At 42.1% G+C, this 25,151-nt stretch overlaps 2 protein-coding genes and 1 pseudogene across 2 annotated transcripts; 2 read left to right on the top strand and 1 right to left on the bottom strand.

The window, feature by feature from the left end:
- Positions 1-2,386: 2,386 nt before the first annotated feature.
- LOC118363944 (protein Spindly-like) lies at positions 2,387-9,090 on the top strand (annotated as a pseudogene).
- A 762-nt stretch (positions 9,091-9,852) lies between these two features.
- On the top strand, positions 9,853-18,269 carry LOC118363337 (nucleotide exchange factor SIL1-like). Its single transcript, XM_035744076.2, has 9 exons — positions 9,853-10,150; positions 10,280-10,418; positions 11,005-11,113; positions 11,254-11,371; positions 11,530-11,712; positions 13,685-13,806; positions 13,922-14,018; positions 14,229-14,393; positions 14,484-18,269. Exons 1-9 carry the CDS (start codon positions 10,046-10,048, stop codon positions 14,844-14,846), a joined length of 1,401 nt encoding a protein of 466 aa, XP_035599969.1. The 5' UTR covers positions 9,853-10,045; the 3' UTR covers positions 14,847-18,269.
- Positions 16,313-24,364, bottom strand: LOC118363343 (serine protease inhibitor Kazal-type 1-like). Its single transcript, XM_035744086.2, has 4 exons — positions 24,216-24,364; positions 23,362-23,402; positions 23,137-23,246; positions 16,313-16,476 (listed from the first exon to the last, which is right to left on the bottom strand). Exons 1-4 carry the CDS (start codon positions 24,322-24,324, stop codon positions 16,425-16,427), a joined length of 312 nt encoding a protein of 103 aa, XP_035599979.1. The 5' UTR covers positions 24,325-24,364; the 3' UTR covers positions 16,313-16,424.
- Positions 24,365-25,151: the final 787 nt, after the last annotated feature.

Here is a 25,151-nt window from a genome sequence, read left to right as displayed (position 1 = left end):
AAATAAATACAATATTAATATAGGACAAAACACACATCACAACAAGAGATACAACACAACATAAAGAGAGACCTAAGACAACAACATAACAAGGCAGCAACACATGACAACACAGCATGGTAGCAACGCAACAGAACAACAACAACATGGTAGCAACACAGCATGGTACAAACATTATTGGGCACAGTCAACAGCACAAAGGTCAAGAAGATCGAGACAACAATACATCACACAAAGCAGTGAATTTCGACCACCTATTCACATACTTTAAGCAAATTCCCCTCCTTGTATAACCCTACCTACATGTACAAATTACCTGACTAACCTGTACCCCCGCACCGGTATTATTCGTGTTTTATCTTTTACTTTAGGTTATTTAGTAAAAAATTTCTTAACTCTATTTCTTGAACTGCATTGTTGGTTAAATTAGCATTTCATGGTAATGTCTACACCTGTTGAATTCGGCCCATGTGACAAATAAAAATTACTTTTGTTTTCTTTGTATCCCTTCAAATTGCTTATTTAAATTGCAGTGTAAAATGATACCCCAAGCCAGCTTCCAACCAGCTATTGTATGGTTAAAGACTGTTTAGAGTGCCTTGATGTCTGAAGCATTAACATTTGAGAGAGAAAAAACAATAACAGACTTTTTTTTTCACCTTTATTTAACCAGGTAGGCAAGTTGAGAACAAGCTGTCATTTACAATTGTGACCTGGTCAAGATAAAGCAAAGCAGTTCGACACATACAACGACACAGAGTTAAACATGGAGTAAAACAAACATACAGTCAATAATACAGTATAAACAAGTCTATATACGATGTGAGCAAATGAGGTGAGATAAGGGAGGTAAAAGGCAAAAAAAGGCCATGGTGGCAAAGTAAATACAATATAGCAAGTAAAACACTGGAATGGTAGATTTGCAATGGAAGAATGTGCAAAGTAGAAATACAAATAATGGGGTGCAAAGGAGCAAAATAAATAAATTAATTAAATACAGTAGGGAAAGAGGTAGTTGTTTGGGCTAAATTATAGGTGGGCTATGTTATACATTTAAGCTTAATAGTTTTCCTATGAAGTTAGTGAAAAACATTAGCCTTTAACTTTGATATAATCTAAACTGCATTTGGGAAAAATGAAGAAAAATAGTAAAAGGCAACAAACTATTTATTTTCAAGGTGCACTATGGAGCTAGTGCATAAAACAAAAGTCATAATTTAATAGCATATAACCTTTACATAATCTAAAATTGAAATGATGCTGTTCCTGGTGTAAATGGTTAGACTGATTGGATGTATTTGCACAACAACAGAGGTAGCGTCTGTGGTCAGCTCCTCAGACAATGGCATGGTATGCTGCTACTCATTTGTGTTTGAATTGGGAGGCCCCTATTCTCTGGAGATGCTAAATCGAGGCTTTTGGTACCACCAGTGTTCAAACAATTCTTTTCACTGATGAGCAGCCTTCATCATGTGCATCATCTTCCTCGGGTTGATTTAAGTACTCTGTCTCTCTGAATATTCCTGTTTTATGAGCTGATGGGTTAGATACTGTTCAGTGCTCTATATATTATACACAGTGCACAATCTGGAACTATGTGGTGTTAAATATTGATATATATATGTATATATATATATTTTTTTTAATTGAAACTTTATTTAAATTATTTAACAGTTAAGAACAAATTCTTATTTACATTGACGGCCTACCGGGGAACAGTGGGTTAACTACACTGTTCAGGAGTAGGATGACATATTTTTACCTTGTCAGCTCAGGGATTCAATCCAGCAACTTTTCGGTTATTGGCCCAATGCTCTAACCACTAGGCTACCTGCCGATATTCAGCTTTTACAGCAATATTTCCTTGTCAAACAATTATTTTAAGACTACATGAGTTAGATCCAGGCTAGATGGTAAGAAATAACTATTTCTTTCAGCTTATGGTTAGAATATAAAAATCAAGCAGAATATCAAAGAATAGTAATACTTCCCTCTAGTGGAACACATTTGGCAACTCTGCAACAATAAGAGGCAGTACAAATTAGATAAAAGTATATCCGATCTGCTAAACCTACTAAATAAGTATAATAGTAAGCCTTCATGATGAGATTATTCAATTATTTTGGAGTAATTACATGTAGCTAAAACCAGTTGACAAAGTGGCACAGGGTTAACATAGGTTTTGTTCTTATATGAGGTTTGTGTGCTACTTTGATTTAATTTTAGTGTTTTAGTGTTTGGTCCTGTAGTCACTATAGTCTGAGCTTTAGTGGATTGCAAATAGTTTGGAAGATTGGACATGGTTTCAGTATGAGGTGAAAGACTGCATATTCCGTTGAATTTCCACCACAACAGGGGATGTATCCCTGGACATGTTTCAAAGGTTATGTCACACCCAGAGATGCATGTGAACGTGTCTGCTGGTGCTCAAACCACCTCGAGCACCAAATCAATAGGCATAGCCTACATTGTTTACCATGTCTGTTTGGCTCAATGACTTTATCCAAATGCCTAGAATAAAATACAATATGTTAGAAAGACAATGTAAGTATTGTAATCGTGTTCATATTAAGTAAAACATGCTTTTTTAAAAGCCAAGAAAATGACACATTGACACAATTGAGAGAATAACATCAGATTATTGGATAATATAATCATAGCAATAAACATGGTGGACTGTATTATATGTTCATAACATTTTCAAACACACGTTGTGCATTATTGACTTAAGACATAAAGTATTGATCCTTGTAAAAAGGCAGAGCAACAGACGTATGATTATCTGTCGCGATATTTGGCTTGTGGCTGGAGCTGGATCAGAATTCATATCGTGTTTCGTAAATGGTGGAAAACCTAATAATATTTGAGGTGTGGTGTCTCGGTGCCCTTTTTGACCGCATGTGGAAAGGTATGCTAACAAGCTAGGCTGCAAGCTAAACAGTTTGACAGTTATCCTCTTCAAATATGATCACTTACAACTTTTCGGAGGATAACTGTCTTTGTGCAATCAACAGTTAGCTTGCAACTTTGCAAGCTAGCTAGCTAACCGTGTCCCCAGGCTCGATTGCTAGAGAGACAGCCGGCTGGTGGACGAGATTAGACGTTGAGCTAACGGAGCTAGTGAACTTGAATATCAGGAGGGGAAAAAAGCTTGATATCGTGTTACTAGCTAGCTATGAAGCTTAGCTTGTCAGATAAACAAAACAACAACATTAGATCAAATATGTGTATCAGTTGTATGTTGCATTGTTCACTAGAAAGCATATGTATACAATCGTTTTATCCAGTTTCGTGCCTACTGAAAAGGACCCAGTTACTGAGTCCAAGTTATAGAGCAGTTACTGCTAGCTACAACCTTTATCTATTGTTCTCTCAACACGGTTTAGCTCCAGGTTTGTCTTTCGTTCACCATTAGACGAATATCTATTTGGCATCCTTGTTTGTTCTGTTCAGTTAAATCAGATATTGTAATCACAGAATAGCCCACATGCGTTACATAATTGACCAACTATCCCACCTAAGACCATATGAGCCATTGCTGGACTTCATGGGTGTCCCACACCTTCCTTAATAAGTGTTCCTGTTAAGTTTCTCTCTTTTTGCTTCTCTTCAATTGTGAACGATGTCTACTTCAGGAGATGATTTTGATCCAGCGACTACAACACAAGTTGAAAGAAGAAGAATGTGCGCTGCAGAAAGCAGCCTAATATGGCCTTCAGCTGCTGGACGGGCAGCTGGATCTGCAGAACAAGTTGGATGAACAGAGGATAGAGATTACCAACAATGTGGAGGTGATCATTCACACAAGGCAATTACTGACATCATTAAAGGCAGCTGTCTTGACAGTTGATGAATAGGCTATGACAGAAGCAGTATAACTCATTACAAAATAAGACAACTGCTTTACATAAAAACTACTAATATGAATGGTGTAATCACCCTGATATTGCATGACAGGAATCTTGTTACTACTGATATTACAAGAATGTTAAACAGGGTTAAGATGAGAACACAGAGTGGGTTGATGTTAGAGGTATGACTATAGTCTCTTGTGTGTCGGTTCTCAGGCCCTGAAGGAAGAGAAATACTCTCTGCAGGAGAGGGATGAAAAGCCGCTGGACAGCCTGCGCTCCGACTACGACTTGGTCAACAGCCAGCGGAGGCTGCAGTGGGAGAAACAGGAATCCATGCTGGAGAGGAACCATGCTATGGAGCTCAATGAGTGCAAGCTCAAGGTTGGGCTGCCAGTGATGTGGTTTGGGTTACCTGTACATCTCTGTACACCATTTGCAGTATTTGGGGGATATGCTGAATCTAGACGAGGAAGAATGAATGCAAAGTTAATTGTTGTGGAATTCTGCACACTGAAATCATCTCTGCTAAGGACATCACAAGTTGTTTTTGAGTCAATTTGTTTTCTCTGACAATACATAGTGTGTTTGGCCGTAGGTGGAGAAAATGAAAGCTGAATTGGATGAGGCGCAGCTCATTGAGAAGCAGCTGAAGCATAAACTGGAGCTCCAGACAGAGACCCGGAGGAACAAGATGGAGGACCTGCGTTTGGTCACAGAGCGGACTCATGAAACCATGTCCTTAGAGTTGATGGAGTTGCAGGAGGAGAGGATGGAGCTGGAGGATGCTGAGATGAACAAAACATTTAATATTACAATCTGTAAAGACCCATAAAGACTCAGGATAAACAGAAAAATAATTTGTTCATCCATAGCTGATTAAAATCTTGGTAAACAATGATTACGTGTGGTACAGTATAGGTAGCCATTTTCCTTTTGTCCACTCAGGCCACCTTGGAGCAGGCACTTCAAGAGGCCCAGTACAAAGACCAGCATCTGGAGCTGACCAACACAAACCTTCAATGTTAACTGGAGCGAATCACTGAGAAAGAAGAGCATGAGAGAGAAGCTGTCTCCTGCTTTAAAGCCTTGGAGTAAAATAATAATCTTTTAGCAGTTTAGGATAAGGCTCAAGGTACTAAACGATATCATAACCGCCATCGATAAAAGACAGTATTGTGCAGCCGTCTTCATCGACCTGGCCAAGGCTTTCGACTCTGTCAATCACCGTATTCTTATTGGCAGACTCAATAGCCTTGGTTTCTCAAATGACTGCCTCGCCTGGTTCACCAACTACTTCGCAGACAGGCCCATACCCGGCCGCCCGACTAGCATCACTACTCTGGACGGTTCTGACCTAGAATACGTGGACAACTACAAATACCTAGGTGTCTGGCTAGACTGTAAACTCTCCTTCCAGACTCATATCAAACATATCCAATCCAAAATCAAATCTAGAATCGGCTTTCTATTTCGCAACAAAGCCGCCAAACTTACCCTAGTAAAACTGACTATCCTACCGATCCTCGACTTCGGCGATGTCATCTACAAAATAGCTTCCAATACTCTACTCAGCAAATTGGATGTAGTCTATCACAGTGCCATTCGTTTTGTTACCAAAGCGCCTTATACCACCCACCACTGCGGCCTGTATGCTCTAGTCGGCTAGCCCTCGCTACATATTCGTCGCCATACCCACTAGCTCCAGGTCATATATAAGTCTATGCTAGGTAAAGCTCCGCCTTATCTCAGCTCACTGGTCACGATAACAACACCCACCCGTAGCACACGCTCCAGCAGGTATATCTCACTGGTCATCCCCAAAGCCAACACCTCCTTTGGCCGCCTTTGCTTCCCGTTCTCTGCTGCCAGTGACAGGAACTAATTGCAAAAATCGCTGAAGCTGGAGACTTACATTTCCCTCACTAACTTTAAACATCAGCTATCTGAGCAGCTAACCGATCGCTGCAGCTGTACATAGTCCATCTGTAAATAGCCCACCTACCTACCTCATCCCCATATTGTTTTGATTTACTTTGCTGCTCTTTTGCACACCAGTATCACTACTTACACACCATCATCTGATCATCATCATCTGCTCATCTATCACTCCAGTGTTAATCTGCTAAATTGTAAATACTTTGCTACTATGGCCTATTTATTGCCTTACCACCTCATGCTATTTGTACACACTGTATATAGGCTTTCTTTTTTTTCTATTTAGTTATTGACTGTGCGCTTGTTTATTCCATGTGTAACTCTGTTGTTGTTTCTGTCGCACTGTTTTGCTTTATCTTGGCCAGGTTGCAGTTGTAAATGAGAACTTGTTCTCAACTAGCTTACTTGGTTAAATAAAGGTGAAAAAAAAAATATATATATATATTCAACTAACATCAAGGCGGTGGCCCGTTCCTGTAGGTTCATGCTCTACAACATCCGCAGAGTACGACCCTGCCTCACACAGGAAGCGGCGCAGGTCCTAATCCAGGCACTTGTCATCTCCCGTCTGGATTACTGCAACTCGCTGTTGGCTGGGCTCCCTGTCTGTGCCATTAAACCCCTACAACTCATCCAGAACGCCGCAGCCCGTCTGGTGTTCAACCTTCCCAAGTTCTCTCACGTCACCCCGCTCCTCCGCTCTCTCCACTGGCTTCCAGTTGAAGCTCGCATCCGCTACAAGACCATGGTGCTTGCCTACGGAGCTGTGAGGGGAACGGCACCTCAGTACCTCCAGGCTCTGATCAGGCCCTACACCCAAACAAGGGCACTGCGTTCATCCACCTCTGGCCTGCTCGCCTCCCTACCACTGAGGAAGTACAGTTCCCGCTCAGCCCAGTCAAAACTGTTCGCTGCTCTGGCTCCCCAATGGTGGAACACACTCCCTCACGACGCCAGGACAGCGGAGTCAATCACCACCTTCCGGAGACACCTGAAACCCCACCTCTTTAAGGAATACCTAGGATAGGATAAAGTAATCCTTCTCACCCCCCCCCCCCTTAAAAGATTTAGATGCACTATTGTAAAGTGGCTGTTCCACTGGATGTCATAAGGTGAATGCACCAATTTGTAAGTCGCTCTGGATAAGAGCGTCTGCTAAATGACTTAAATGTAAATGTATATATATTATGCATGCGTTACACTAGATTCATTCATGCTAATGACACTATTGTTCCTATTTGCCTGCTTTAGAAAGCCCTGGAGGCCAACGAGATCTCCAGATTCAACTGGATCAGGTGTTGCAACAGGCACAAGATCCAAACAGCAAGGGAAATTCTTTATTTGGAGAGGTAGGTGCAACATTTCTCTTTAGCTTGAGGACAAGCGAGCAGCGATTAAGAGACAGTTGATCAGTAAGAAAGTATCGGCTCCTTCAGAAGCAGCATGTGATCTCAGAACAACATCTTCATCATAAAGGTACAATACAAAACACTTTCCCTTATGTTTCCAGTCAATCACTCCTAGTGACAATGTGAGACTGAACCAGAGGTGCATTTGGGATTGATCTGCTTTTTCCTCTTGTTTTTTCCCTCCGGGTTCAGATAGCCACAATGATGCAGCTGCAAGGCTCCAGGGCAGGCCCTGCTCACTTGGAGCGCCTTCAGTCCATGCTCTCAGAGAAGAACAGTGAGATACAAGCTCTCAAGATCAAACTACGTCACCCAGAGAAAGTAGAGGTGATATCCTCTTGTTTGTGGTGACTTTGATAAAAATCCATAACACTACAACATGTGATAGGACAACAGATTCACAGTATGAAGTGATTGTGTATTTATGTCAGTTGTTGGTTCTTCAGCCCCAGTGGAAATGGACAGTGGGGACGGGACTTACTACACTGACCTGAAAATCCAACTTTTGAACTCTGTGTGAGATCTCTGGTTTTAGTGTAGAGTTAGTATTTACATGCTGAGTGGATGAAGGCCTTCAGTTTAACCCATAAACGGTCTGCATTTAAGGTTCAGTATACAAATTGGAGATGTCATTGTTGTGATGTTTGTGTGTGTAGGAAGGATGCAGAGCGACTGGGGAATGAGTTGTTCGTGCAAAGTATTAAGTCACTCTCTGAGAGTCAAAGAGCACTGGAGCTGGAGAGAAAGCTATTCAGTGTAGTGAGGGCCCTCAAACAGAGCCAGAGTGACAACATCAAGCTGCAAGTCAAAGTGGAATAGTTTAGGTGGAAATATGAGCCCAATGGTAAATTTGCTTATATTGTGACATTCACTTGAACACAGGTGCAGTGATTACTTACATATTTCAAACATTTAGACAATAGGTAAGAGGTATTAATTCAATGATGTTGTGTTTTTAGTAGGGAATAAATATCTTATTCAGAAGCGCAAGTGCAAGAAACTCCTTATAGACATGCCTAGTGACCTCCCAGAGGTGAAGAAAGAGGAGCCCATGGTCCTGGAGATGGAGCTCCCCAAGCACATGAAAGAGGAAATGGAAGCAGAGGCCCACCGCCCCCCCCAACAGCCCCAAACCTAACCCTGCCTTGCCTGGAGACAGCAAGTGTGTCTGCATCTGTGAGGAGCCCCCAACCACTATCCCCAACCCCCCCCATGTCAGTGTCCCATGGTGCTGCTGCAGACCCCTGTCTGTCCTCCGCTGTTCAACTTTGGTTTCTTGGTGTTCTTCCTGGGTTTTGTTCGGGCTCTCACCACTCGTCCACCACTGCCTACCCTTCCCCTGCCTTTTGGGAGGGCTGTCACAGGAAAGAGTATTCACTGTTTTGCACTGATTTAACAAGTGACATCAATAAGGGATCATAGCTTTCACCTGGTCAGTCTGTCATGGAAAGAGCAGGTGTTCCTAATGTTTTGTACACTCAGTGTATATTTTAACAGTTTGTAAATATATTAATACAATTACCAGAAAAGATGGATTTGAGTCTGATTGAGTCTGATTTAATCTCATTTAAGTGTTCAAATGAAATATTTGGTGAGATGCTTTTTAACCCCTATCTGATATCGAAGCACAGTCAATTAGCATTTTTTTTTACATTTATTGTTAAATTAGTCTATGGGCAGTTTTGGGAAGTGCTCTATCATCACTTAGTACTTAGATGATAACTAACACAATGTCACACACAACAAGGAGACGCATTGAGAACGTTTTTTTAGTTGTATAGTCATCATATATTAAGCCAGGATTAAATTATATTGCACAAAAATCTAAACGCATCATGTAAAGTGGTGGTACGATGTTTCATGTGTTAAAATAAAAGATCCCAGTAATGTTCCATGCGCACAAAAAGCTTATTTCTCTCAAATGTTGTGCACAAATTTGTTTACATCACTGTTAGTGAGCATTTCTCCTTTGCCAAAATAATCCATCCACTTTACAGGTGAGGCATGTCAAGAAACTGATTAAAAAGCACGATCATTACACAGGTGCACCTTGTGCTAGGGACAATAAAAGGCTACTCTAAAATCAAGTTTTGTCACACAACACAATGCCACAGATGTCTCAAGTTTTGAGGGAGTGTACAATTGGCATGCTGACTCCAGGAATACCCACCAGAGCTGTTGCCAGAGAATTGAATGTTAATTTCTTTACCATAAGTCGCCTCCAACATCGTTTTAGAGAATTCGTCAGTATGTCCACCTGCTTCACAACCGCAGACCACGTGTAACCAAGCAAGTCCTGGACCTCCAGTATAGATCAGGGTTAACCCGCTATAACCGACACACGCAAGAGTATTAGTCTCTTCTCCTGCTTATCTCTGTCTTCTGAGAAGAAAACAATATAGTTACTTTTTCATATGTTGTAAGATTCATATACATGTTCACAGTACCGTAACTGTTTTGACACATGGGCTATATGTACAGTTGTCAGTTCATGTAATAAAATTAAATAAAACTTCTAAAAAGACTGATGAAATGTCATGTAATTGCGTCACAAAGAGCATACAGGGATCTCCATTAGCCAATCCGATCGCATAGATTTGAAAACGAGTGACACTCTTTAAAATACGATTGGCTCCCGGTCGTGATGACAAGGACGGTAGGAGTGGTCTAATTTCTGACAAGTATCAACGTTACACGTCCATGCTTAAATCTGAAATGGTGCGGTCGGGTAAATAAATAGTGCAATGCGTCGTAGTTCATCTGAATTGTATTTGTTAATCTATAGTGTTATGATATCGATATTTTCACCATCAATATATTCGTTGTGTTAGCTATACAACAGCCAGTATGTTGACCGGATGCCTGAGAAAAGGAAGTAAATCTACCAGGCTGATGATGGCACTCATGCTCTTAGTACTGAGTTGTCAATTCGTCCATGTTCTCAGCGAAAAAGTGAGTAATTAATTAGTTAATGATATACTACTGTATAAATATATTGTTAAACAGTTTTTGTGTAGCCTACCAGAGTTTGATGAGAGTCTGTAGCCTACATGAGTCTGATACAATCCCCTGGCCCTGTAGTCTTCCTCTGCGTTGACTGTTGTGGAGAGCACTGAGACCAGCCTGGATGATGAGGATGCGCACCACATGGAGGAAGAGCCCGATCCTGAGGATTTGGATGTGTTCCGTCCCACGGACCAGTGGCAGTCTCTCAAACCAGGTTTTTTAAAATTTTTATAAAAAATATTAATGCACAGGTCCCTCATGAAGTACACACAGTAGTAATACATGTATTTTATTAGGATCCCCCTTAGCGACTGTTAAAGCAGCAGCTACTCTTCCTGGGGTCCAGACAATATAAAACATGACATAATACAGAACATTTAATAGACAAGTACAGCACAAGGACAGAACTACATGCATTTAAAATAAGAATGCACACATTCATATATTTGTGCCTTAGCATTCCATGCACCATGTACTCAGTATAGCAGAAATACTGCAGCCATTTATTTTCCCATATATTGCAATCCTTTACTCTACTGTTACAATTGCTTTGTCTAAGCAGGTCCTGATATCATAATCTCACAGCACTAGTTGTTCTGTAAACACCAGAGAGAATCTCACAACCTCATGAACCATCCATGTCCTTGGTTCTTCCATTTGTCAATAATAATATTAATAATCATGTGATTCATAGATGCCGCTGAATGCAAGTGCAAAACACAGAAACAAGAAACGGCATGGAGTATTAATGTGTATGGCAGAATCAAAAGTATTCACTGTACAATATTGTTATCACTCAGGCCAGGCAGTCCCAAGGGGCTCTCACGTAAGGCTCAACCTCCAGACAAGCCAGAGGGAGGTCAAACTTGGGGAACATCAGATTCTCAAATACCAGATCGATGGACAAAGGTAAGGATCCTGTTGAAGTGTTTCTGTCAGTTTGAAACACTGTATAACATTTCTGCCATGTAGCTATTGTACAGTAGAGGGCCATACTATCTTTGCTTGAGGTTACAACAGACTACCCACAGGTGTTTTCTCTGAGTCAGACAGGGGAAGGAGAACACACCGGGCCCATCCTTCAATGCTGAGGAGCTGAAGAAGGCTCTGAAAAATATAAAAGAAGGAGTGGATCCTGAAACTAGTGACAAAGAAAAAGAAGAGAAGGTATGGCCTGATTTGATGTGTCTGTAGTCTCTTTTCATGGCGAAGACACGCGGCTGTGAAAAGAAATGTGATCATAAAGGCATTTGTCTATTTTTGATTTCCTTCTCGGTTGGCAAACTATTACTTATGGTTCTAGTGTGTTTCCCTGTGTGTTTTAGGAGGCTCTCAGAGCCCAGTTTCGTCCCATGGAGGAGCTGAAAAGAGACATGGCCAAACTGGACATGCTGATGGAGTCAGACTTCCAGGTTATTAGCAGACTGATGTCCCAATTCAACAGCTCAAACACCACTGTGGAGGAGAAGATAAAAGCTTTACATGACCTAGAGTACCTTGTTCATCAGGTGAGCAACGAGATACTAATGAGGTGGGCGGCAACGAGATACTAATGAGGTGGGCGGCAACGAGATACTAATGAGGTGGGCGGCAACGAGATACTAATGAGGTGGGCGGCAACGAGATACTAATGAGGTGGGCGGCAACGAGATACTAATGAGGTGGGCGGCAACGAGATACTAATGAGGTGGGCGGCAACGAGATACTAATGAGGTGGGCGGCAACGAGATACTAATGAGGTGGGCGGCAACGAGATACTAATGAGGTGGGCGGCAACGAGATACTAATGAGGTGGGCGGCAACGAGATACTAATGAGGTGGGCGGCAACGAGATACAGTGGCTTTGGAAAGTTTTCAGACCGCTTTACTTTTTCCACATTTGTTACATTACCACCTTATTCTAAAATGGATTGAATGTGTCCCCCCCCCCCTCAATATATACACAATACCCCATAATGACAAAGGTTAAAGGTTTTGAAATTTTAGCAAATTTATTTTTAAAAAACTGAACTATAACATTTACATAATTATTCAGACCCTTTACTCTGTACTTCGTTGAAGCACTTTTGGCAGCAATTACAGCCTCGAGTCTACCTGGGTATGAAGCTACTAGCTTGGCACACCTGTATTTGGGGAGTGTCTCCCATTCCTCTCTGCAGAGCCTCTCAAGCTCTGTCCGGTTGGATGGGAAGTGTCGCTGCACAGCTATTTTCAGGTCTCCAGAGGTGTTTGCTCCAGTTCAAGTCCGGGCTCTGGCTGGGCCACTCAAGAACATTCAGAAACTTGTACCGAAGCCACTCCTGCATCGTCTTGGCTGTGTGTTTAGGGTCATTGTCCTATTGTTTGGTGAACCTTCACCCTAGTCTGAGGTCCTGAGCGCTCTGGAGCAGGTTTTCATCAAGGATCTCTATGTATCCTTCTCTGTTCATCTTTCCCTCGATCCTGACTAATCTCCCAGTCCCTGCCACTGAAAACATCCCTAAAGCATGAAGCTGCCACCACCATGCTTCACTGTAGAGATGGTGCCAGGTTTCTTCCAGATGTGATGCTTGGCATTCAGGCCAAAGAGTTACATCTTGATTTCATCAGACCAGAGAATCTTCTTTCTCTTGAACAGAGTCCTTTAGATGCCTTTTGGTAAACTCCAAGCGGGCTGTCACTGAGGAGTGGCTTCTGTCTGGCCACTCTACCATAAAGGCCTGATTGGCGGAGTGCTGCGAAGATGGTTGTCCTTCTGGAAGGTTCTCCAATCTCCACAGAGGAGCTCTGCCAGTGTGATAATTGGGTTCTTGGTCACCTCCCTGACCAAGGCCCTTCTCTCCCGATTGCTACGTTTGGCCGGGCGGCCAGCTCTAGAAAGCGTCTTGGTGGTTCAAAACTGTTTACATTTAAGAATGACGGAGGCCACTGTGTTCTTGGGGACCTTCAATGCTGCAGAAATGTGCTTCAACACAATCCTGTCTCGGAGCTCTACGGACAATTCCTTTGACCTCATGGCTTGGTTTTTGTTCTGACATGCACTGTCAACTGTGGGACTTTTATATAGACAGGTGTGTGCCTTTCCAAATCATGTCCAATCAATTGAATTTACCACAAGTGGACTCCAATCAAGTTGTAGATACATCTCAAGGATGATCAATGGAAACAGGATGCACCGGAGCCCAATTTTAACTCTCATAGCAATGGGTCTGAATACTTATGTCAATAAGGTATTTCTGTTTTATTTTTGAAAATGTCTTAACCTGTTTTCACATTGTCATTATGGAGTGTTGTGTGTAGATTGAGGGAAAACAAGTAATTAAATTCATTTTTGGAGTAAGGCTATAATGTAACAAAGTGGGAAAAGGGAAGGGGTCTGAATATACTAATGGTTTGGGAGTATAAATTGTTGAGACAATAAAAGATGCAACACTGATTTTATTTTTTATTTGATTGTAGAAGCAACATTATAATTAATTTCCTTGTTATCTGTGTTGTCAGGTGGACAATGCCCAGAACTTGGCATCTAGGGGAGGATTGAAGCTTGTGGTTGATGCTTTGAACAGCACAGACTATCGCCTTCAGGAGAGTGCTGCTTTTGTCTTGGGGTCAGCTCTGTCAAGGTATAGCAGTCTCTATTAACCCATACCAACAGTCTAATTGTAAATACCATCCAAAAGACAGCATGTTTGTATTTGTGTGTGCGTCAGTAACATTATCATTGATTATTCTTCCTAGTAACCCGGTGGTGCAGGTGGAGGCGGTTGAGAGTGGTACTCTGCAGAAGCTGTTAATGTTACTCGCCACACCACGACCCATGTCTGTTAAAAAGAAGGCAAGTCCTGTTCCCACATAATCAAATCCATTCGTTAGGACTCTGATTGTAAATGTAGCACTGCTAATTATCCAGTTGGAGACTCTCTTTCCATTTTAAAATTGTAAGGTTTCCTCACATCTGTCTACAGTGACGTTTTACAATTAGCACACTATTTTGCATTATTCTCTTCCTGGCACATCACTGATGCTAATGTTTGTCTCTATACAGGCGTTGTTTGCTGTGGCCTCTTTGCTACGTCACTTCCCCTTTGCCCAAAGCCACTTCCTGAGGCTGGGTGGGCTGCAGGTGTTGGGGGATCTTTTCCGAGCTTCCGAAGGTGGGGCCCTCCGTGTGAGGATTGTAACCATACTCTATGACATGATCAATGAGAAGGTGAGTGGTGCTCTTATGAAAACCTTTCCTATAAATGCAAGGCTAGTCATGTGAAATCAAATGATGTGAATGGCACATTCTCTATTCTAGGAGCTGATTTCTCAGACTGGACTTGACCCCATTCCGGATGCTTCTCACAACGAGCGGTTGCGGCAGTATGCACAGGTCTCCCTCATGCCACTGTTGGCAGAGCAGGGCTGGTGCAGCCTGGTGCCTGAACTGTTGGCCTCCCCAGAGCACGACTGGAAGGAGAAGGCCCTGAGAACTATCCTGGCCATGATGCCTCACTGCCAGACTCAGTATCGGCAGGACTACACCCTGTCTTCCTCCCTCCACACCCTACAGGAGCAGTACCAGGAACTGGTGCTCTCAGAGCAGGTCCTCGGAGACGAGGATGGGTACTTTGGGGAGATCCTGGCTCTGTTGGAGACAGTGCTGCTGAAACTGAAGTGAGCATAGGGCTGGGTGGAGAAACCCCATCAAAGGACAATAAAGTCTGCAGCTCTGTAATGTAACATTTTTATTTAGATACTGTGAAATATGATCACACATCTGCAAATCAGAAGGTTGCCTTTTTCAGTTGCTGCCTCAGAGGGCTTAGCCTTCCTTACAGCTTTTTTTTCTGCATCTGTGATGCCTCATGCTTTGCCTTGTCTCAATAAGGCTCTCCAGTCCTCCCTGAGGAATACATTTAGCTGGGCTAAATTTCATTTTCCCTTATGACATGTTTCTTATTCACAGTGTGCTCTATCGATCTTCTTGTTGGATTGCCCTCTAATGTGAGACTGGTGCGCCTGTGGGTGGCGGGTAGAGCATTGGGTTAGTAACCGAAATGTTGCTAGTTCGACTCCCCGAGCCGACTAATTGTGAAAGTTGTCGATCTGCCCTTGAGCAAGGCACTTAACCCTAATTTGTACAGGGTTGGCTGATCCCAGGTCGTGACCCCTCTCTGCAGGTGTCTCGGGGGGAAGTGGGATATGCAACAAAAACATTTCCATTTCACACCACATACTTTTACAAGTTATGTACTTGTACATGTGTGACAATTATAAGCACCCACTATTTATCCTGCTGCTAACAGTAATGAAATCAGAACTATTGAACAAAAATATAAACTTAACAATTAATTCATAAAAGGAAACCAGTCAATTTAAATAAATTAATTAGGCCCTGATATGGATTTCACATGACTGGGTAGGGGCGCAGCCTTGACAGGGCATAGGCCCACCCATTTGGGAGCCAGGCTAACACACTGGGGAGCCAGGCCCAGCCAAACATAATTAGTTTTTCAACACAAAAGGGATTTATTACAGACAGAAATACTTTGTCTGTTTCATCGGCTGTCCGAGTCGCTGGGATCATACGATCCCGCAGGTGAAGAAGAAGGATGTGGAGGTCCTGGTTACACATGGTCTGCGGTTGTGTGGCTGGTTGGATATTCTGCCAAATTCTCTAAAATTAAGTTGGAAATGGCTTATTGTAGAGAAATTAACATTAAACTCTCTGGCAACAACTCTGGTGGACATTCCTGCAGTCAGCATGCCAACTGCACGCTCCCTTAACCTGACATCTGTGGCATTGTGTTGTGTGACAACTGCAGATTTAGAGTGCCCCTTTTATTGTCCCTAGCTCAAGGTGCACCTGTGTAATAATCATGCTGTTTAATCAGCTTCTTGACATGCCTCACCTGTAAAGTGGATGGATTATTTTGACAAAGGAGAAATGCTCACTAACAGGGATAGAAACAAATGTGTGCGCAAAATTAGAGAGAAATACGCTTTGTGTGTGTATGGAACATTTCTGGGATCTTTTATTTCAGCTCATGAAACATAAATGCAACATGTAAAGTGGTGGTCCCATATTTTTGTTCAATATACTTCCATAATATTCTATTAGTTTTCATAAGAGAAGAGACTACATTTTCATGCTTCATAATTTTATTAGTCTACAGATTTCGAAAGCTGGTGTCCAGTGATACTCCTCCTTCCTCTGGATCATTCCAGCAGGACAGGTGTCCAGAGAGACTTCTTGTTATGCCTCACACACTCCTCCATGCTTGACCAGGACTTGCTTGTGTTTAAGCCTGTGAAAAATAGGTGTTCTGTTAACAATTTAAAATGGAAGGTTCAAATATGGCACCTTCAATTCAAAGGTGCATGATTGAATGTAAAATGCAGAACAGAAACCTCAAGGATTGTTCAGTATAATATTGAGTTTACATCTCCCAAATACACACTTTATTCTAATAATTTGAGATGTCTTTTATTTGAAACTTTTTGGGGGTACAGATCAGCTTTACATTGCAGATTGTAGCTTCCATCAATGTAATTGTCTGTATCATTTCCAATCTCCCATACATATACATATATATATATATAGATAGATATATACAGTGCCTTGCGAAAGTATTCGGCCCCCTTAAACTTTGCGACCTTTTGCCACATTTCAGGCTTCAAACATAAAGATATAAAACTGTATTTTTTTTGTGAAGAATCAACAAGTGGGACACAATCATGAAGTGGAATGACATTTATTGGATATTTCAAACTTTTTTAACAAATGAAAAACTGAAAGATTGGGCGTGCAAAATTATTCAGCCCCCTTAAGTTAATACTTTGTAGCGCCACCTTTTGCTGCGATTACAGCTGTAAGTCGCTTGGGGTATGTCTCTATCAGTTTTGCACATCGAGAGACTGAATTTTTTTCCCATTCCTCCTTGCAAAACAGCTTGAGCTCAGTGAGGTTGGATGGAGAGCATTTGTGAACAGCAGTTTTCAGTTCTTTCCACAGATTCTCAATTGGATTCAGGTCTGGACTTTGACTTGGCCATTCTAACACCTGGATATGTTTATTTTTGAACCATTCCATTGTAGATTTTGCTTTATGTTTTGGATCATTGTCTTGTTGGAAGACAAATCTCCGTCCCAGTCTCAGGTCTTTTGCAGACTCCATCAGGTTTTCTTCCAGAATGGTCCTGTATTTGGAATCTTCCCATCAATTTTAACCATCTTCCCTGTCCCTGCTGAAGAAAAGCAGGCCCAAACCATGATGCTGCCACCACCATGTTTGACAGTGGGAATGGTGTGTTCAGGGTGATGAGCTGTGTTGCTTTTACGCCAAACATAACGTTTTGCATTGTTGCCAAAAAGTTCAATTTTGGTTTCATCTGACCAGAGCACCTTCTTCCACATGTTTGGTGTGTCTCCCAGGTGGCTTGTGGCAAACTTTAAACGACACTTGTTATGGATATCTTTAAGAAATGGCTTTCTTCTTGCCACTCTTCCATAAAGGCCAGATTTGTGCAATATACGACTGATTGTTGTCCTATGGACAGAGTCTCCCACCTCAGCTGTAGATCTCTGCAGTTCATCCAGAGTGATCATGGGCCTCTTGGCTGCATCTCTGATCAGTCTTCTCCTTGTATGAGCTGAAAGTTTAGAGGGACGGCCAGGTCTTGGTAGATTTGCAGTGGTCTGATACTCCTTCCATTTCAATATTATCGCTTGCACAGTGCTCCTTGGGATGTTTAAAGCTTGGGAACTCTTTTTGTATCCAAATCCGGCTTTAAACTTCTTCACAACAGTATCTCGGACCTGCCTGGTGTGTTCCTTGTTCTTCATTATGCTTTTAACGGACCTCTGAGACTATCACAGTGCAGGTGCATTTATACGGAGACTTGATTACACACAGGTGGATTGTATTTATCATAATTAGTCATTTAGGTCAACATTGGATCATTCAGAGATCCTCACTGAACTTCTGGAGAGAGTTTGCTGCACTGAAAGTAAAGGGGCTGAATAATTTTGCACGCCCAATTTTTCAGTTTTTGATTTGTTAAAAAAGTTTGAAATATCCAATAAATGTCGTTCCACTTCATGATTGTGTCCCACTTGTTGTTGATTCTTCACAAAAAAATACAGTTTTATATCTTTATGTTTGAAGCCTGAAATGTGGCAAAAGGTCGCAAAGTTCAAGGGGGCCGAATACTTTCGCAAGGCACTGTATATATATAGTTGAAGTCAGAAGTTGACAAACACCTTAGCCAAATACATTAAAACTAAATTTTTCACAATTCCCAACATTTAATCCAAGTAAAAATTCCCTGTCTTAGGTCAGTTAGTATCACTACTTTATTTTAAGAATGTGAAAGGTCAGAATAATAGTCGAGAGAATGATTTACTTCAGCTTTCATTTCTTTCATCACATTCCCAGTGGGTCAGAAGTTTACATACACTCAATTAGTATTTGGTAGAATTGCCTTTAAAATGTTTAACTTGGGTCAAACGCTTCGGGTAGCCTTCCACAAGTTTTCACAATAAGTTAGGTGAATTCTGGCCCATTCCCCCGGACAGAGCTGGTGTAACTGAATCAGGTTTATAAGCCTCCTTGCTCACACATGCTTTTTCAGTTCTGCCCTCACATTTTCTATAGGATTGAGGTCAGGGCTTTGTAATAGCCACTCCAATACTGTGACTTTGTTGTCCTTAAGCCATTTTGCCACAACTTTGGAAGTATGCTTGGGGTCATTGTCCATTTGGAAGACCCATTTTCGATCAAGCTTTAACTTCCTGACTGATGTTGCTTCAATATATCCACATAATTTTTGTTCCTCATGATGCCATCTATTTTGTGAAGTGCACCAGTCCCTCCTGCAGCAAAGCACCCCCACAACATGATGCTGCCACCCCCGTTCTTCACGGTGGGGATGGTGTTCTTCGGCTTGCAAGCCTCCCCCTTTTTCCTCCAAACATAACAATGGTCATTATGGCCAAACAGTTCTATTTTTGTTTCATCAAACCAGAGGATATTTCTCCAAAAAGTATGATCTTTGTCCCCATGTGCAGTTGCAAACCATAGTCTGGCTTTTTTATGGCGGTTTTGGAGCAGTGGCTTCTTCCTTGCTGAGCGGCCTTTCAGATTATGTCGATATAGGACTCGTTTTACTGTTGATAACGATACTTTTGTACCCGTTTCCTCCAGCATCTTCACAAGGTCCTTTGCTGTTGTTCTGGGATTGATTTGCACTATTCGCACCAAAGTACGTTCATCTCTAGGAGACAGAACGTGTCCTTCAAATCAAATCAAATTTTATTTGTCACATACACATGGTTAGCAGATGTTAAATGCGAGTGTAGCGAAATGCTTGTGCTTCTAGTTCCGACAATGCAGTGATAACCAACAAGTAATCTAACTAACAATTCCAAAACTACTGTCTTATACACAGTGTAAGGGGATAAGGAACATGTACATAAGGATATATGAATGAGTGATGGTACAGAGCAGCATACAGTAGATGGTATCGAGTACAGTATATACATATGAGATGAGTGTGTAGACAAAGTAAACAAAGTGGCATAGTTAAAGTGGCTAGTGATACATGTGTTACATAAGGATGCAGTCGATGATGTAGAGTACAGTATATACATATGCATATGAGATGAATAATGTAGGGTAAGTAACATTATATAAGGTAGCATTGTTTAAAGTGGCTAGTGATATATTTACATAATTTCCCATCAATTCCCATTATTAAAATGGCTGGAGTTGGGTCAGTGTCAATGACAGTGTGTTGGCAGCAGCCACTCAATGTTAGTGGTGGCTGTTTAACAGTCTGATGGCCTTGAGATAGAAGCTGTTTTTCAGTCTCTCGGTCCCAGCTTTGATGCACCTGTACTGACCTCGCCTTCTGGATGATAGCGGGGTGAACAGGCAGTGGTTCGGGTGGTTGATGTCCTTGATGATCTTTATGGCCTTCCTGTAACAACGGGTGGTGTAGGTGTCCTGGAGGGCAGGTAGTTTGCCCCCGGTGATGCGTTGTGCAGTCCTCACTACCCTCTGGAGAGCCTTACGGTTGAGGGCGGAGCAGTTGCCGTACCAGGCGGTGATACAGCCCGCCAGGATGCTCTCGATTGTGCATCTGTAGAAGTTTGTGAGTGCTTTTGGTGACAAGCCGAATTTCTTCAGCCTCCTGAGGTTGAATAGGCGCTGCTGCGCCTTCTTCACGATGCTGTCAGTGTGAGTGGACCAATTCAGTTTGTCTGTGATGTGTATGCCGAGGAACTTAAAACTGGCTACCCTCTCCACTACTGTTCCATCGATGTGGATAGGGGTGTTCCCTCTGCTGTTTCCTGAAGTCCACAATCATCTCCTTAGTTTTGTTGACGTTGAGTGTGAGGTTATTTTCCTGACACCACACTCCGAGGGCCCTCACCTCCTCCCTGTAGGCCGTCTCGTCGTTGTTGGTAATCAAGCCTACCACTGTTGTGTCGTCCGCAAACTTGATGATTGAGTTGGAGGCGTGCGTGGCCACGCAGTCGTGGGTGAACAGGGAGTACAGGAGAGGGCTCAGAACGCACCCTTGTGGGGCCCCCGTGTTGAGGATCAGCGGGGAGGAGATGTTGTTGCCTACCCTCACCACCTGGGGGCGGCCCGTCAGGAAGTCCAGTACCCAGTTGCACAGGGCGGGGTCGAGACCCAGGGTCTCGAGCTTGATGACGAGCTTGGAGGGTACTATGGTGTTGAATGCCGAGCTGTAGTCGATGAACAGCATTCTCACATAGGTATTCCTCTTGTCCAGGTGGGTTAGGGCAGTGTGCAGTGTGGTTGAGATTGCATCGTCTGTGGACCTATTTGGGCGGTAAGCAAATTGGAGTGGGTCTAGGGTGTCAGGTAGGGTGGAGGTGATATGGTCCTTGACTAGTCTCTCAAAGCACTTCATGATGACGGAAGTGAGTGCTACGGGGCGGTAGTCGTTTAGCTCAGTTACCTTAGCTTTCTTGGGAACAGGAACAATGGTGGCCCTCTTGAAGCATGTGGGAACAGCAGACTGGTATAGGGATTGATTGAATATGTCCGTAAACACACCGGCCAGCTGGTCTGCGCATGCTCTGAGGGCGCGGCTGGGGATGCCGTCTGGGCCTGCAGCCTTGCGAGGGTTAACACGTTTAAATGTCTTACTCACCTCGGCTGCAGTGAAGGAGAGACCGCATGTTTCCGTTGCAGGCCGTGTCAGTGGCACTGTATTGTCCTCAAAGCGGGCAAAAAGTTATTTAGTCTGCCTGGGAGCAAGACATCCTGGTCCGTGACTGGGCTGGATTTCATCTTGTAGTCCGTGATTGACTGTAGACCCTGCCACATGCCTCTTGTGTCTGAGCCATTGAATTGAGATTCCACTTTGTCTCTGTACTGACGCTTAGCTTGTTTAATAGCCTTGCGGAGGGAATAGCTGCACTGTTTGTATTCAGTCATGTTGCCAGACACCTTGCCCTGATTAAAAGCAGTGGTTCGCGCTTTCAGTTTCACGCGAATGCTGCCATCAATCCACGGTTTCTGGTTAGGGAATGTTTTTATCGTTGCTATGGGAACGACATCTTCGACGCACGTTCTAATGAACTCGCACACCGAATCAGCGTATTCGTCAATATTCCCATCTGACGCAATACGAAACATGTCCCCCCCTTCCTGAGCGGTATGATGGCTGCGTCGTCCTATGGTGTTTATACTTGTGTACTATTGTTTGTACAGATGAATGTGGTTCTTTCAGGCGTTTGGAAATTGCTCCCAAGAATGAACCAGACCTGTGGAGGTCTACAATTTTTTTCTGAGGTCTTGGCTGATTTCTTTTGATTTTCATGATGTCAAGCAAAGAGGCACTGAGTTTGAAGGTAGGCCTTGAAATACATCCACAGGTACACCTCCAATTGACTCAAATAATGTCAATTAGCCTATCAGAAGCTTCTAAAGCCATGACATAATTTTCGGAAATTTTCCAAGCTGTTTAAAGGCACAGTCAACTTAGTGTATGTAAACTTCTGACCCACTGGAATTGTGATACAGTGAATTATAAGTGAAATAATCTGTCTGTAAACAATTGTTGGAAAAATGACTTGTGTCATGCACAAAGTAGATGTCCTAACTATAGTTTGGTAACAAGAAATTTGTGTCGTAGTTGAAAAACAAGTTTTAATGACTCCAACCTAAGTGTATGTAAACTTCCGACTTCAACTGTATATTATTATTTTCCACCACCCCTCCCCTAATTGGAGTAAATTTATGAACAACACTTCGGCTTCTACTTCCAGCTTAAACATACTATATACATTTTACAGACACAATCTATTTCACAATAGTTATCTGTCGTTTGTTATTACTCCTATCCTTCCTCTACCCTCAACCACTTCCATCTATTTTTTTCTATTTGAAATGTCTTAACTAATAATGTCTAAGTTATTTGTTTACTGTTTATTTAAGCGTGGTTGATATGAATAAATGTATCGGGTATAAAGCATGATCTTCCTTTAACTGAAAAATGTTTGAATCTTTAACAAACCCTGCTAAATTTCTAGCCACAGTCAATAGGTAAGATTTGTGAGTCAGTGGCACGTCCCTTTCCTGATGATGCAACTGTTCCTAGAACAAGGTCACGTAAAGTTACCTCACCGGAACTGGGGTAAGGTTTGGAGGTCCGTATCATTGATTTCTCAGACTTCTGGGGAATTATTTTCTTATTGACATACTGCCTATCCTTTCTGTGTGGTCTGGCATCACTTTGCCAGTGTTTCCTAGTGATTGAAATAGCCTAAAAGACAATTCTCTCCAAAGCTTTATCTACTGCAGGTAAATAACCTCACCCTTGTGCTTCATACTTACATTTCAGCACATAGTAGGATAGGTATAATAGGAATAATACTCTCTCAAAAACCCTATTTACACAAGGTAAATAACCCATGTGTTTTATACTTACTTGTTCTCACGACACAGCACACACTCGGTGGTGTACGTGTTTCCATCGCTCCCACACACAGGATCAAACTCTCTGGAGCACATGCCACCTTCATACACCTCACACTGAGGCTGTTTTAGGCAGGGGAAGAGCAGTCTATTATAGTTATTTTGACATACACATCCTCATAAAAAGTATTGTAATGGCCTTGTTCCCATAGAGTAACTATTTCCTAATATATCTCACCTCTCTGGGCTGTGGGCGTCTTTCTTCATCCATGGCAAAAACTGTACAAAACATGAGAAGAAAGGGGTATTCACTTTTTCCTTCATGTGATTCACAATATTTAGTGTGGGGGAAAAGGTTGGTGGAATGTTGCTCAGCAACTATCTGTAAAGTATGCCTGCTTTTATTATTGGTCTTTGAAACAAGATCACGTTACACTTCTTTAAATACCTTATTGTTTTCCAGATTAAATTACTGTCCCTTGTTGAATTAACTCAATGTGTTATCTTTAGCTCTATGATGACACAGCCAGTGAGATACATACCAGTAACCCTAATGTCAAGGTACCTATCTTGGAAATAACTTTTATCTTGGTATTAATGGCATGGGGTCTGAGACTGTTGTCCATATTCTATCACCAGTGTCCTGTGACACATGCATATAATTAGGAATTACAATAATTATTCATAGGAATTTAATAGGATCATGGCTCCCCACATGATGAGCTCTCCCACAGTCAGCTTCATAGAAGTGCCTTGGTAGAAAAAATGATATCACCTGACATTCTTTTCTTGGTGCAACTCTGACTTTCCATTTGTGTGGGCTCTTACAACTGGGTATTCTATCCTAAACGTAGATAACCTAAGCTATCACCACTTCCTTATAGGCTACTCTTCATTCTTAAATTCAGCTGAAAGCGTGTAAAGGATCCAACTAGCATCGCTCACAGTGAAGAGTTGTCTGATTATTCCCAAAACCTCATTGATCTAAGTACAGAATAAGGTGAAATGTTCAATGTTAAAATATCAGGCAATATTTTTACATGTACGTCAAAACAGCTCGTAAGTGCTTTTGGTTATGGCAATAGTACTCACCAGAGAGCGAGAGGAGCACGATAGCACAGAGCAGTATTGTCAGCTTCATAGTCTCTGTGAAGGTATGGCTTGGAGTTGTGAGTCTGTAGGTTTGTGTTTCCCTTGCCATCTAGCCTGCCTTTTTATATGGTGCTTTTGGGACTTGACCTGTCAGTTAAATATCACTCCTCCCACCTCTCCATCTCTCCTCCCAGCTGGTTTGTTTGTTATTGCCACTGAGTTTTTGTCACATAGCAGTGTGTTGGCCAGCAGGGGCCATTCAGCATGGTCATCATAACTAACACGGATCTGGATTTTGGGCCCACAGAATAAAACTAACAATAAGTACTGCAGTTCTATGTTCTTGTGTACATGTTCTGCTTTCATTTGCTCAATACTTATTTATTACATCTCTGCAACAAAACAAACACAGTACATATCTTCCCTTTTTCAATTCAGATTGTCAGAATAAGATGTACTTATTTCTAAATAAGTATTTTCCTATTGTGTCTGTATAGGAATAAAAAGAGACAAATCATTATTTTTCAGGCAAACCCCAGTTTCACTACACAGCTCTGAGTGGAATGACTGGAAGAAGTTGAACTTGATTTCTAAAGAGGTCAATTGTGCTTTGAGACTTTAACAATGCAATATATCAGTCATCCTTTGGCTTTGTCAATGTAATTTGTAGTCTCTTAATGAAAACGTGCATCTACAAATGACTCAGAAAGATAACCAAGTCACACAGTACACCTTGGGCATTCTCAATTGAATCATTGCTCAAGAAGATAATCCCGTATATTTTAGAATGAATGGAAATATCAGAGTAGTATGTAGTTAGGCTACTAATTTCTAAGGCCTCTTTACAGCAGGTCATATGCGGCAAGCTCTGTCTGAGTTTAATCTTTTTCCCTCCATTTTCAGATCACTTTGAGGGGAGGCGTTAAACATGGATAA

Source organism: Oncorhynchus keta, chromosome 30 (assembly GCF_023373465.1).
Source record: "Oncorhynchus keta strain PuntledgeMale-10-30-2019 chromosome 30, Oket_V2, whole genome shotgun sequence".
Taxonomy (NCBI): Eukaryota; Metazoa; Chordata; class Actinopteri; order Salmoniformes; family Salmonidae; genus Oncorhynchus; species Oncorhynchus keta.
The sequence above is the reverse complement of the archived record's forward strand: the minus strand, read 5'-3'. Positions and strand labels throughout refer to the sequence as shown.

Bases quoted from the DNA above. Each gene is read 5' to 3' on its own strand.
- LOC118363337 (XM_035744076.2), top strand. From the start codon at position 10,046: ATGTTGACCGGATGCCTGAGAAAAGGAAGTAAATCTACCAGGCTGATG. The intron at 11,114-11,253 runs GTAAGGATCCTG...TCTCTGAGTCAG, and splicing joins TACCAGATCGATGGACAAAG to ACAGGGGAAGGAGAACACAC. The intron at 11,713-13,684 runs GTGAGCAACGAG...CTGTGTTGTCAG, and splicing joins TAGAGTACCTTGTTCATCAG to GTGGACAATGCCCAGAACTT.
- LOC118363343 (XM_035744086.2), bottom strand. From the start codon at position 24,324: ATGGCAAGGGAAACACAAACCTACAGACTCACAACTCCAAGCCATACC. The intron at 23,403-24,215 runs GTGAGTACTATT...TGTTTTGTACAG, and splicing joins CGTGCTCCTCTCGCTCTCTG to TTTTTGCCATGGATGAAGAA. The intron at 23,247-23,361 runs GTGAGATATATT...TGCCTAAAACAG, and splicing joins GACGCCCACAGCCCAGAGAG to CCTCAGTGTGAGGTGTATGA.